The sequence below is a fragment of the Scardinius erythrophthalmus genome (genome assembly GCF_964197995.2).
Source record: "Scardinius erythrophthalmus genome assembly, chromosome: 25".
NCBI lineage: Eukaryota > Metazoa > Chordata > Actinopteri > Cypriniformes > Leuciscidae > Scardinius > Scardinius erythrophthalmus.
This window is the reverse complement of record NC_138245.1, coordinates 5,319,544-5,334,479: the sequence shown is the minus strand read 5'-3', so window position 1 is coordinate 5,334,479 and position 14,936 is coordinate 5,319,544. Positions and strand designations below refer to the sequence as shown.

The 14,936-nt window shown below is 39.6% G+C and overlaps 1 protein-coding gene across 1 annotated transcript in view; it reads left to right on the top strand.

Annotated features, from left to right (window-relative positions):
- Window positions 1-12,820: 12,820 nt before the first annotated feature.
- Window positions 12,821-14,936, top strand: part of csnk2a4 (casein kinase 2, alpha 4 polypeptide) — a gene marked incomplete at both ends in the record, with an annotated part of 9,294 nt that continues 7,178 nt past the window's right edge. Inside the window, one exon of the mRNA XM_081356938.1 lies at window positions 12,821-12,921. Coding sequence (XP_081213064.1) covers window positions 12,821-12,921 — 101 coding nt within the window. The remainder of the gene's footprint in view (window positions 12,922-14,936) is intronic.

Sequence of the window (14,936 nt, the reverse complement as noted above, 5' to 3'; positions counted from 1 at the left end):
TGAAACTTGGTGTTGGTCTCTTATAATTCTGTTTAAGATTCTAAAGTAATTGAATCAACCCGAAGTAGTGTGGTGGCAGAGTTATATTAGATTGGTTGTTTCTAAAGTAACTGAAACAAATGTGTGTGTTCTAAGGTAGCCTACTTGAAACTGATTGTGAAAGTTGTTATAGTTCTGAGGAAATTCTAAAGTAATTGAATAGACCCGACGCAGTGTGGTCACAGAATTATTTCACAACTGTGTTATAGTGTAAGCAAGAATAGTGTAGTGTGTCTAAGTACCGGCAAGTTGTTTTGAGAAAATAACATAAAACCTGACGTAGTGTGATTTTGTCCGATGTACTGTCTGACAGTGTTAAATAGCCTAAATAAAAAAAATTCTTACTGTTCTGCGTAGTGAAATTTGAGGTCGAAAGGACTGTGTGGACGTGGTTAAGTTTAGAAGCCTCTGTAGTGTGGCTATTTTGTTCATTTGCGTCCGAAGTAGGCTACTGGAGCTGTGAATAATTAGACTAATGGATACTAGTCTGCAACTAATGTGTAGGCTAGTCTTTTAAATCAAGATACTTTTAAAGCCCGATAAGACTTTTGAAAATGGAATAAATTATTGTGAAATACATCTTCAAACATGGTTTTCAGGAAATGTTTGATGGAATAGAGAATATAGTTTATTAACCATATAAGTGGACTATCTCTAAGTTTGAAAATGATCCCAAAATGCCTAGGAACAAAAAAGGAAAAAACGCTAATGCGCTTCAAGCTGTTTGTGCTTCGTATATTAATTAGGAGGAGTTAGAGGCTGAAAATGAGCATCTTAGTTTTTGGGTAATAATAATAATAATAATAATAACTACCAGGCTAGTGAAATGATATGGAAAGAAGAAAAGATCAGGAAGTTGATTGTTTTGCTTGTGGAAAGATCGGACACAAGGCAAGACGGTGTCACTTTTCACACAAAAGAAAGATGGGCTATATCGTGATTTGCTTAAGAAAATAGGTAATTTAGAAACCCAGTTGGCACTGTTGAAAGGAAATAAAGAAAAAGCCATTTACACCTTGTCAAACATATCACTGCACCAGCAACATGACTGTAGCTCAGTCAAAAGCAAATGCTGATGCAAATTATTATTGGTTTTACGATAGTAGCACATTTTAGAAAAAGGTTTACTATCAAAAGGGGGGGGGGGATTCTTTATGAACAGTGGTGTGCCGTCAGAGCCAGCAGGGCCTTCTCTGCTGGCCCTGTCAAAATAGAATTTTTTTTTTCTAAAATTAAATTAATGTGTGTCTGAACATGTCTAAATTCAATTACTGTCTATCAGTACGTTACAATTATATTTCCAGAAAGAATATGGTTATTTTTTGTGAGTCTGAGCTGGATTTTACATATGTCATCTAAACGCCGTGGACCAGCACTAGTAGTATAGCTAGCCTTCCGTTGAAGCTGCCGTTTTCCAATTGATCATAACTTTGACTGACGTGTTTTATCAGCCAATCAAATTGTGATGCGTATGACAGAACGCCCCAGAGGCCCAGCGATGTGTCGATGGCTAGCCCGCGCTGATGTCATCGACATGGGTGGGCAGATACAATACATGTTTGTGTACAATAACAATTTTCAGGAAAAATAACATTACGATGTCCAGAAATAAATTTCATTAGTACATTGGGTCATTTTGGGTACATTTGTCATTCTAGATCTACCAATTTTGTTAATACCGAGAATTTCCACGTGAGTAAATCCATTGATAACTATGTAACTTTAGTGTTCGACGATGGTCCAGTGGTAGAACTTTAGCCAAGTGTGTCAGAGGTTCTGGGTTCGAGTCCACACTTGTATAGTTTTTTATTTTTATTTTACCGAATATGTTCATCAGTGGTTGTATATCAAGCAAGGCGTTTGTGTGCATTTTGTTTTGTAAGATTTCAACGAATAGAAAGTCTCCGCAACGGCGCTAGATTGAAGCGCGCATCTGAGTGAAAACTGTGCGCGAGCCACAAGAGAACACTGTATCCGCGCCACTGATAACAGCGGCAACGAGCACTCAGCTTGAACAACACATTTCAGCGCTAGAATGCATCTTATTCAACAAACGAAAATTAATGTCCTGCTAGTTAACCGGAGATGTTTTATTTATTTGTATTACTAACTTACATCCGTGCGCGAGATGTTTCAGCTCAGCTTTTATAATGTACAGTGGTGTGCGTGTGCGCTGAGGTTGAAGATCAGCTGTCTCGTCGTTGATGTTACGCAGTGCATACAGTGCATGATTGTATTTTTATTTTTTTGGGGGGGGGGGGGGGGGGGTAGATCGTTACTGAAGGCCCTGACTGAAACCCCACGGTACGCTACTGTTTATGAAAGATGTTTTATTAGCATTGCTAGTTGTAATTTCTATGTTTTAATGACATTTATTTTAAAATTAATTTTTAAGACATTACTGATGTTTGATGTTCATTTCATTAAACCTGTGACATTAATGTTTCGAATGTGAAAAGATAATTGTGGGGAAAAGGGAGGCAACCTCTTCTTTTTGATTATTGTTTCAGATATAAGCATCAAAATGTTTGTCTGAAACGTGTAACCTCCTGGAGAAAGATGATCTAGTCGTTTGAAGGACGAGAAGGAAGTAGAACCAGTGGATTTTCTCAAGAAAAAGAACAAAATACAGAGATTTCCAGACCTGCAAGATCCAGAAATCCAGGCCCTTAAAGGAGAACTCCGGTCAATTTTGACATTGAGCTCATTTTTTTTTGTACATTTGGAGTGCTGTCAGTACAGAGAACAACAACAAAAATCGGTGTTGCCTACACCATGTTATCCTCTTTTTAAAATTTGCACCCTGTTGACTTCAATGGGGCAAGTTTTAAACCAGCTTTTAGCCTCTTAACATCCTTGATGTGTCATTACAAGTGCACAGCTAATGTGAGTGATTCCTTCAGAGTCAACACACGGTGAATCTGACTGCAGTAGAAAGATATTAATAAAAATGATGTTATTTCAGCCAGCGCACATAGGCCTACCTGTATTTTCTTCCTGTTTTTGGTCGAAGTCCATAGTAATCGATTGTCGAGTTCACACGCATAGGTTTATGATCACGCGTGTGAACTCGACAATCGATTACTATGGACTTCGACCGAAAACAGGAAGAAAATACAGGTAGGCCTATGTGCGCTGACTGAAATAACATCATTTTCATACATATCTTTCACATCTACTGCAGTCAGATTCACTCGTGTTCACTCAGAAGGAATCACTCACATGACCTGTGCACTTGTAATGACACATCAAGGATGTTAAGAGGCTAAAAGCAGGTTTAGAACTTGCCCCATTGAAGTCAACAGGGTGCAAATTTTAAAAAGAGGATAACTCGGTGTAGGCAACACCGATTTTTGTCGTTGTTCTCTGTATTGACAGCACTCCAAATTTACAAAAAAATGAGCTCAATGTTAAAATTGACCGGAGTTCTCCTTTTAGACCAAGAAACCCTGAGACCCACCATAGGCACAGACTCGAACGACACCAGTGACTGCTTCTTCTAGAAGGGTCCAAGTGGAAAAGAATGGACAATGAGAAGTGAAACAAGAGGAGATTTCAGAAAAAAAAAAACATTTCAGAGACTACGGACAGTCTTTCCACATAGAGGGAAAACAAAATGTGGATAAAGGATGTCCACACTGAGAAAATGGACACAATACACATGACAAAATGAAAAACACACACACACACACACACACACACACACACACACACACACACACACACACACACACACACACACACACACACACACACACACACACACACACACACACACACACACTATATTGTCTATTGATTGTTGATTGTTTGAGTTATCAAAACCAAACAATATGCTAACATAAACTGATGCACATTTTGAGAGCCCAACAAGGCCTTGCTGTTCTTTTGAACTTTCTATTCATCAAAGAATTTTGAAAAAAATTTGTACACAACTGTTTTCAACATTGATAATAGTAATGAATGTTTCTTGAGCATCAAATCATCATATTAGAATGATTTCTGAAGGATCATGTGACACTGAAGACTGGAGAAATGATGCTGAAAATTCAGCTTTGATCACAGGAATAAATTACAGTTTAAAATATATTAAAATAGAAAACAGTCATTTAAATTGTCATAATATTTCACAGTATTACTGTTTTTTTATTATTGTTTTTTATCAAATAAATGCAGCCTTGGTGAGCAGAAGATACTTCTTTTAAAAACATTAAAAAATCTTACTGACCCCAAACTTTTGAACAGTAGTGTATATATAAAGGTGTTGACTTGGCGTTGTTTGTATTCCATTATTGACTTCGTCAGCTAAATTCACTGTTAGATTAGATCGATTACACTAGACTAGCTAGATAGATTCACTGTTTAGATGCGCTTGAAACGTAGTAAACTGAGGACATCTGCTGGTAAAAGACGTGTAAAAGCAACAAGAATATTGCAAAAACATTCAGTGACATGTTGTTAACAACAATTGTAATAAAATGTAATCTATAACATCAATCAATATCATTAAACCTATTATTTTAGTATTAGTATATATAATTTATTATAGGGGATTGTGCTAAGAAGAAGTGGATCAACATCCGAGATGCCCATCACCTAAGCAGAAAAAAAGCAGCCAGCAAAATTTCAGAAGCCATACAAATATTCAGGGATCCTGGAATTTATGATTCCACACCTTAAGTTAATTATCAATAATCAGAACTTTACTTGTGCTTTACACTTATGGAGTTATTTTATTATCTAACTATTTTTAAATCTCATATGAATTGTAATGCAGATCACATCTAAATTATTTTTATAGAACATCCGGTAATCTACCAGATGAGGCAGATGATGCAGAGGAGGAAAGGGATGCAGATGAGAGACAGCTAGAGTCAAAATGGCAGAAGAGGGCAGAACCAGGGAAAAAATCCAAGTCCGCTTCCAAAAGAAGTGCCACTTTTATCCATCTGCAGTTGATGCTGCAATAATGGAGTATTTGGGTAGCAGGAAACAGCATCAGGAGGATGAGCTAGATGCATTTTTAATTAAATGGCTACCTCCATGCGACAGATGCCAGTGCACACAAAAGCTAAGGTAAATGTTCAGATTCATGAGCTTGTCCATAGAGCAGAAATGGAGACAATGTATGAAGCCAGTGGATCTTCTTCAGCCAGTGAATTTGAGTACACATTTTTATAGACTTCCACATACTGTTACAACTTAACTTAAAAATGTGCAGATAAAATGTCTGTAGATGTTGTGATTGCTTAAAGAATAAATGAGTCAATTAATGTGGAAAGCAGCCTTTTTAGTCATTCTAGTCAATAAGTCAAATAATATTTGTAGTGTTGAGTACATTGTTTTTGTTTTTTTTATTACTTCATAAATATCATGAACAGAATAGAATTAAATATAGAGATTGTGCAACAGTTAAATTTCCTATTGAGCCATTCTGCTGCTATGGGACTTCTCCAGTAGAAATAAAATAGTCCTTGTAGGCCTCCCTTATCAGAAATGCTTCCTTTGATGGATGATTCCCACACTGCTGTAGATTCTGTACAGATCCACTGATACTGGATTCTGCCAAACACTCTGGTGCTTGGTGTTGGTTTGTTGGGTCAGTGGTTTTGATGATGTAGTTATGCAGGACAGAAGTGGCCTTTATAACATTGTCCACATTTTGGGGCTGCAGCTTTTTGGTACCACTCCCACTTGGATGCAAGGATCCTGAATGAGTTCTCCACCATCCTCCTAGCCCTTGATAGCCTATAGCTATATATTTGTCTAGCCTCGTCTAGGTCCTTTCCTTGAACGGTGTCCGAAAACTTGTCCATATATCAAACACGTTTGCATGAATTAGTATGAAACTCAGTAAACATATAGATCTCATCGGGCCGAACAACTTCCGCACTCTATGTTATTAGCTCCGCCCAACAGGAAGTCAGCTATTATGGGTTGTTTGGAAAACGCATGCTCTGGAATTTGATATACTCCTCCTAGGGAATTCATCCGATCGGCACCAAACTCTTTGTGCATGAAGTCAAGACATTGAGGATGATAAATTGCCAGCAGATTAAAGGAAAATAAATGCCTTAAGCCTTGTATTTTTTTAAATAAGTTTATTAATAATGTAAAGGCATAGAACCAGTTTATTTTTAGTGCATTGACAATAGTTTTATATGATTAGTTTATTAATGAAATGAATAAAAAGACAAAAAGACCTTGAGATATGTTTGGTAATTGTACCTGAATGAATTTAAAAATAATTTGCTATATTTCAGATCAATATATTTGTTTTCCTTAATTTTAATTACCACTGACTTTATTCTCATCTGAATTATAAATAATTTATTTCTGTGTAAAATAATACTACCATTAAAAAACACATTTGATTTTCTTTTTTAATCATTGTAGAATGTGTAACTTAAAAATAAACAGATTAGTGCTCTGCTTGAGGACAAGAAATGAAAACCAATGCAATATGATAAATGTCCAAAAGATGGCACCCACAGACTGTTTTTAAATGGGGTTGGATAAATAGATAAGATAACAGCTGTCATGACATGAATGTTTTGCTGGTCAAAAGTCTGACGGAAAAGATATATAGTTCTGAATTTTTTTCCCTGTTTATCTACAGCTCAGATCTAGAATTTTGAAGTGAAATAAAGTAGCGCTGTAATACTTTTCTTATGAATTAACCAGAGAGAGAGAGAGAGAGAGAGAGAGAGAGAGAGAGAGAGAGAGAAGCTTGTGTGGTAATTGCAGTCATTTGCAAGAGACAGCTTCTCACGTTGAGCACACAAATGCGCGTGTCATTTATTTTTTAGTAGGTAAACACAGAGACGAAATGGTGCTGACAAGCGTCCCACGTCATCACGCATTCAGAACATTTAAAGGGACCGCGATCCCTGAACAGTCATGAAGAAACACGCTAAGAACAAAGTAGTGCGTTTATAATCAACAGTATATAGAACTATGCTTAACAACAAAGGTGAAAAATTTATGTCACATTCACTACACGCGTCCCCCCAGAATTCACCATATCAGAAGAAGAACCTGCAGAAAACTGGTCCTTCCTGGGGGGAAGCTTCCACATTGCCTGTCAGAAGTCTCAGCAACAAAGGAAACCATGGTCTGGCTGGCCATTGTGGTGCCACGAGTAACACTCTGTCCTTGCACAGGGAGATCCTGTGCAACGTCTCCCATAATAGAGGGATAGGTGGAAATGCACTACATCTGGATGAAGCCTCCATTCTCCTGGATGTACTTGATCCCTGGAAAGAGCATCCGCTGTCTGGTTGCACGCTCCTGGAATATGAGCTGCCCTCAGTGAAGCGAGTCGTGGCTGACACCATGTCAGGATCTCATGAGTCAGCTGTAGAAACCTGCGAGATCTCGTGCCGCCCTGGTGGTTCAGATGGAACCACCAGAAAATACACTTTCAACACTGTTGAGGTATTGTTGGACCGAATGAGAACATAGCGGCCTGCCAGGACCGGCATGAAGTACTTTAGAGCCAAGAACACTTCCCTTAGTTCTAGCAGGTTGATATGTTCTATGGCCTGGGTCGGTGTCCAGCGCCCGCAAATACCCCTCCAATTCCACGTTGCCCCCCCATCCTGTGAGGGAAGCGCCTGTCGTGACCGAGAGGGAACAACACCCAGGGGCACTCCTGCCTTCAGGAACTCCACCGCCTCAACGCACATATGCAACGGTGAGAAATTATAACTAGTCGATGGCGATGTCTGGTGGGATCTAGCCGCAAACTATTGTTCCATAACTGGAGTGGTCTGAGGTGGAGTAAACCCAGGGGATCACCACTGTAGCCGCTGTTAACATCCCTATCAGTCGTAGGACCACACCCGGGCGAAGACACACCCGGACGAAGACACACCCGGGCAAAGACACACCCGGGCGAAAGCAAGCCAAAAGTTGCAGAATGTTCGTCACATGTTCCTGAGACAGGGAGGCAGACATTAGGCAGGAATTCAGGGTCATTCCTATGAACGTAGTGGTCTGTGTTGGAATCAGACAGCTCTTTTTCTCGTTCATAGTAAACCCCAGCTTCTGCACATGTCTCAAAAGCAGTCTGGAGTCTTGCACAGCCTGCCGCTCTGTGGGGGCACAGAGAAGCCAGTCGTCCAAATGAGGAAGAATACGCATACCTCTCGCCCAAAGAGGAGACAGAGCTGCGCTCACACAAATTGTGAAGACGCGAGGAGCAAGGGAAAGGCCAAAGGGTAACACTTTGAACTAGGGCTGGGCGATATATCGCATGACATTGTTAGGCGCATCTCGTCAGTAAAGCCAGTTAACTGACAAGCTGAGCCATATCGCATTAATATCGCGGATGTATCGCCTGCGATAATTAATGCGATATGGCTCAGCTTGACGAGATGCGCCTAACAATGTAATGCGATATATCACCCAGCTCTACTTTGAACTGGTAGGCTTGATTCAGGAAACTGAAACGCAGAAACTTTTTGTGATGTACAGCAATTGGGACGTGAAAGTATGCATCTTTTAGGTCGACACTTACAAACTAATCGTCTGCCGAAGAACATCGGCTGTGCGCAGCATTCGAAAAGGAAGGACCTTCAGGAACAAATTCAGAAGCCTCAAATCGAGAATTGGGCGGAAACCACCATCCTTCTTCGAAACAAGAAAATACGTTGAATAGTCTCCCTGAACGAGGGGATGAACTTTTACTATGGCTCCCTTCTCTAACAGTGAACAAATTTCCAGAGAGAGAGCCATTGCGCAAACCGCGTCTCTAACAATCATATGAATTATTCTTGAAAATCTGGGAGGCCGGCGTCAAAACTGTAGAGTATATCCCCTGCTCAGAGTCGTCAACACCCAGGGGTCTGCTGTGTTGGATCTCCAGTACTCCAGCTGTTCTATAGAAAAACGATCGACCGCCGGCCTGACTGTCTCAGGCTTTATGTGTGTGATTTTTAGTGGTCGCAGGGGGACGCTGACGGGGTCCTCCTGGAAACTGTCGATGAGGTGGGCGAAAAACTCTTCAGGAACACGAGGTCTTTGAGGGGGCTGTGACTGAGGTGTAGTGTGCCGACGGACACGTTGCTCCGACGTGGCATAGTGATGTCGGGTCTGAACCACTGGCATCCTAAAGTTAGGGTTGCACTGCACCTGTGTCAGTTGACAAGTGGTTTTAGACAGCTTTACCCTCTTTTCCAGCAGTTCCGGAACATTTGGACCAAAAGGATGCAACAGGAACAAATGGAAGATCTCTCAAGGTTTTCTTACAGTCCTCCGGCAGCCGTGCTTGGGCAAGCCACACTTGACGGCGGGCTGCCAGAAGCGTGGCTGTAAGACTACCCAGCTCGCGGGTCACATGGCCTGTTGCCAACAGAGCAGTTTGCAGAAATTGTGAAATAGAGGGATCCGCATTTACAGGTTCCAGCGTACTGGTGGCAGCAATAAATAACTGGCAGATTGTGTTTTCTGCACGAGTAATGTAGGCAACAGACTATGCTTTTTTTTAGCAAGGAATCCGTACGACTGCATTGCGCACTGGGACATCGCACATTCCCTCTTAGAGCCTCATCAGGAGACACAATACAGTTACAGTTACAGTTACCAATACAGTTGGTTTGATCACATCATTAGAAATCAGTGTGAACAATTTTGAATCATTATGTGAGAAATTTTGCCTTTTGTGTTTAGTGTTTTGTGACACAAATGTATCACTGTGCGATATGTGTTATAATAATTGAGAATGTGTTTAGAGTTTTGAAAAAAAGAGTGCAGGAGATTTGCAAACAGTGTCTAATTGCCTGAACTTGTTTAAGGTTTTGCAGAAATAGTGATATATTTGACAAATTGGTTTAGGCTATTGATAATTTGGTTCAGAGAATGGAGTTTATTGTTAGCAATTCAGAAAAACTGTAAATGTTCAAGTATTCAGGTAGGCTACAGTACAGCATGGATGCAGTAAATATTTTAGTGTTGTTTTAGGTGTACAATATATGTATTGCCTTTAATGCCCATTTTTAATCTTTACAAATCAGCTTGGATACTTGCATGGTTAAAAAACTGCTAATTTTAAGACGCTTTCGTCACCTCAGGTCGTCACGTGGGTCACCCGTTCAGTAAGACGCTCAAAAGTACAAGAATGTACACAAAACGAGCGCCAAAGTACTGGTGATTGAGAAACGCTGTACCTGACGGGATAAGGAAAGGTCCACGAGCCGGGACTCAAACTCGGGTCCCCCGAAGCTAAAACTTAAAGAACTAAATATTTAACTAAAAGCTCCATTTTGTACAAAATATTATTGTAGCTATACTATAGGCCTAATGTATTTTGAAATACTTTCAATGCATTGTTACAATGATCATTTCCAGCACACAGTTAAAATATACCTAAAATATATATTTTTTAAGTTAAAATAAATACACTTTTAAAAAATAAACTTAATTTTCACTTCAAGTAGCCTATATTTTTCTAAAATATATTTTTAGAAAATATACTAAAGTACAATTATTTTAAAGTGTGTTAAAAGTTGTATTGTAAAAATAGGTAAAAGCATGATGCTAATATACTTTTAATATATTTAAAGATAGTAAAATTTTTGTAAGTATTTTTGCAATGTACTATTGAAAAAAGGAATATATTTCAAATACAATAAAGTATGCTTTTTTCACTAGGGTAACAATAAAAATAATAAGAAATGTTTCTTTTCCAGAATATTAAAATGATTTCTGAAAAAATCATGACTGCTGAAAATTCAGCTAACTTTGATTATAAAACCTTGTGCTATGTGCCAAAAACCAGGGTGCAAGATGGCTTTGAGACATACAAATGCAATGGCGATTTTTCAGTATGCACGTGCACGTAAGAGATTAAAGATTTGTTTTAATGTGTCATATGCTTTTATCCAAAGAGGTTTACATTTTATTCAAGGTATCTAGACGACTTTTTTTTTTTTTTTTTTAAATCAGTTTGTATTCCCTGGAATAGAACCATTGGTGCTGCTAGCGCCATATTTGCTTGTTATTTGAGAAAATAATATGTGTATGTTCTGTCTAGGTCAGTCAGCATTGCATTTGTCTGTTGTGTTTGGCGCGTGCGCTCTCAAAGCCCAGCAGCTCTCAAACAGCCATGTTGAGTCTCTGAGACAGAAATTACTCAATATCCCAGTGAAATAAGGATTTTTATCCCCACGACGGGCTGGACATAAGCGCATCAGCACTGCGATCATCGAACAGGTAAATGCGTTTGTGTAATGCTATAGTGAAGAAGACTAGTAGTGCTGGGATGAGGGAGCCGGCAGTTACTCATGTAGGATTGTGCAGGGAAAACTCATCACACATTTATTACACTGTGCTTCAGATATGTGTTTGTTTCACTGCTATAACACATGATATGATCATTGAGTTTTTGATGCATAATATCTCTTAACCACTGAATCATATGCCATTTCTCTTATTTAGAAATAGCTTAATAATATTATGGCAAGCCAGTTTAACATCTAATCATTTGCAGAATGTGAATTCAAGTAAATATATATATAAATAAAAAGACATTTTCTCTAGTTAAAATGCTGCGTAATGTTTGCTCTAGTTAAAACTTAAATTGTAAGGCAACAAGCGCTAAACATAATTTTTAGCAAAACATACTATTCGTATTGAACAAAGTAAATCAAAACACAATTGTTCCAATTCAAACTTTGAAACACCACCACTCTTCAGCACCATGGTTCACCATAAAATTCAAAAACTTTACAGAAACTCTTCTAAATCTACAACATAACTGAACATTAATCACTAACGTGTCTTTCCCTTTACTGAAAAACACATAAAATGACAATTAATTCCCTTGTAAAGCATGATGGGAACTACAGATCCACTGCCCCCTTAGTTATTTTATGTCAACAACAAAAAAACTCATGTAGTTCCAACACAAATGGATTAAGTAAACTTCAGTTTTAAATAAATTAGGTGGATTGAACACGAAAAAATTAAGTTTTGACAAGATGTTCCAAAATCATGTTACTTCAGCTCATTTTAATGTATTAAACTGAACAAGTCATTTGTAGCTGATGACGTCAGCTGGGTCTCCTTTTCTTTATTAAAAAAACCTTTTCTTTGGCTTCCTTGCAAGTGCTGGTATTTCCTTCAGGAAATGCAAATCTAATTGCAAACTGATTGATTATGAAAAGGGGGATTTACATAGTTTTCTGACAAAGGATTTTTGATGATGCAAACCACATAAAGTTCTTTAGATCGTAGAGTCTTCCATGAAAACAAGATGTTCAGCACTAAAGCAAATACTAGTTAAAGGAATAGTTCACCCAGAAATTAACATTTTGACCTTATTTACTCACCCTCATGTCATTCAAACCTGTTTGACTTTCTTTCTTCTGCTGAACACACACAAAAAAAAAAAAACAGAAATTTTGAAGAATGTTGGTAACCAAACACTTTTAATGATTTTAATTTATGTTTTACAAAAAGAGAGTCATACAAGAGAACTGTTGCTTTGAGGGTTTTTTGTTGTTTTCAAGTTCTCAAACTAGTTCCAAAGTTCCATAAGTTCCAAATATCTCAAACTCTTCATGGTGATCATGATTTGTTATCATTTATACTGTATACTTACTGAATTAGCTTAAATAGTATCATCCTAGCAAAGTCACAGATTTCCCACTTTATTTACTTTTCTCCCACAGCCATCCAGAGGTGCTTCCATCTTCTGTGGCCTTCAGCAAGACTGCTTGTGTTTTCCCATCTGATTTTTAATTCGCAGCATAGTAAACGCAGTGTCAAACTGTGTGTCATGTCAGGACCTGTGCCGAGTCGCGCCAGAGTCTACACTGAGGTGAACACACACCGGCCCAGAGAATACTGGGACTATGAATCTCATATTATTGAGTGGGGGTATGTATTACTTAAATAATAGAGTTACTTATTATTAAATAATGGGCGGTGACTTAAGAAAATTTACCGGCCATGAACATTTTTAAACTGTTTTTGCAAAAACAGGCAGTTATGATACAAAAATTTTAGATACCAGTAAAAATCGCAATTTTTAGGTACAGAAATTTAATAAAGCAATCAAATATAAAATAACACTGCACAGTCTTCACTGTGTAAATTAAACATGGATTAATCCTTATTAAAGTTGCAAAAGTTATTCAGTCAAGAGCGGTGAGTGATTTTTCTTTGTCTTTTGTTGTTTGATTAACATAAATGACAGACAGCAGCAGGTTTATATTAGGTTGCTGTCACTTTAAGACCTAATGCATGGATCCTGATACACAAGCACTTTCTTTCTCAATTGTTTATGTTCACTTAAGACATAACTGAGTATGTTTGAGAGGATACTCGCCAATACGGGCATTTTCAAGCGCAAGAAGACGTGAAAGAGTTCAATTCAGTTTTCGCATGCTTTTCTGAGATGCGGATTTCTGGGTGTGTGCTTCTGATGTTTGCGCACAGAAAACTTCCCACTAGGGCTGTCACTTTTGTGAAAAAATCCTGTTCGATTTTTGAGACATAAGTGTTCCTTGAATCGATTGTAAAATCGATTTTCCATATCTAAAGACGTTTCCATTTTAAACGCCAAATATGGGCAAATCCACAGACAATTAACAGGCATTAGGAGGACGAACGTAAAGAGGGTGCTTGAGACGCACACAAGTCAGCAAATATTCCTGATGATTTATTGGCGTGAAGTTTCGTGCACAATGACAAACAGGAGAGCAACATTCTCGAAGAACAAGAAGCAGAGTGGACTGCCATAACATCACTGAAAAACATCACTGCAGTCTTCAACATGACTGTGTGTCACGATCCACACACGGGAAGCAGGGAAGATCCAATTTGCAGTAAGTATATTTATTTAAGGGAAAATCCGTAACTCATAAACAGTCCAGGCAGGGGTCAAAATCCAAATAACAATCCAAAACACAAGACAATCGCAGACAAGAAACAGACACTGAAGTGGCGTGATAAATACAAGGACTCCGTGACACATACTAAAACAGACAGGGTTATATACACAGGGAAATGACAATGCTAATGGGGAATTGGCTGAGTGCAATGATTAATGACAAGGGACAGCTGAGTGCAATGAAGAAACAAGGATCGTGGGGAATGTGGTTCAGAAAGTGACAGACACCGTGGGGAAGGAGGACATCTAGTGGTTACCCAGGGAACACAAACCAAACACTGTGACATAACCCCCCCTCTACGGAGCGGCTACCAAACGCTCCAAGACGTGACAAACAAAACAAGAGTCCAGGCGGGAAGTGGACTGGTGGAGGATCAGGGGGAGGGATGGGGGGCCAGGTCCATGGAGGGAAACGGGGACAGGGAGTGACAGTCCATCTGGCGGACAGGGCGGAGACGAAAGTCCATCTGGCGGCCAGGGCGGAGACGACAGTCCATCGGGCGGCCAGGGCGGAGACGATAGTCCATCTGGCGGCCAGGGCGGAGACGACAGTCCATCTGGCGGCCAGGGCGGAGACGAAAGTCCATCTGGCGGCCAGGGCGGAGACGAAAGTCCATCTGGCGGCCAGGGTGGAGACGACAGTCCATCGGGCGGCCAGGGCGGAGACCACCGGAACTGGGACCACTGGACTCGGGACCACCGGAACTGGGACCACCGGACTCGGGACCACCGGAACTGGGACCACCGGACTCGGGACCACCGGACTTGTGACGCGCGTTCGCTGCGGGCCGAGCTGGACGCGCTCCGAGAAAAGACCGTTAAAATCGATTCCCTATTTTCATTTTCGAAACTTGCGTTGGTTGGTCCGATCGATTGTGCAATCGATTTTCGAACGTAAAGTGACAGCCCTACTTCCCACACAGTGAGAAACAAACAAATTCCCTTTCACGTCTTCTTGCGCTTGAATATTTCAATTGGCAAGGCTTTAACTTTATTGACT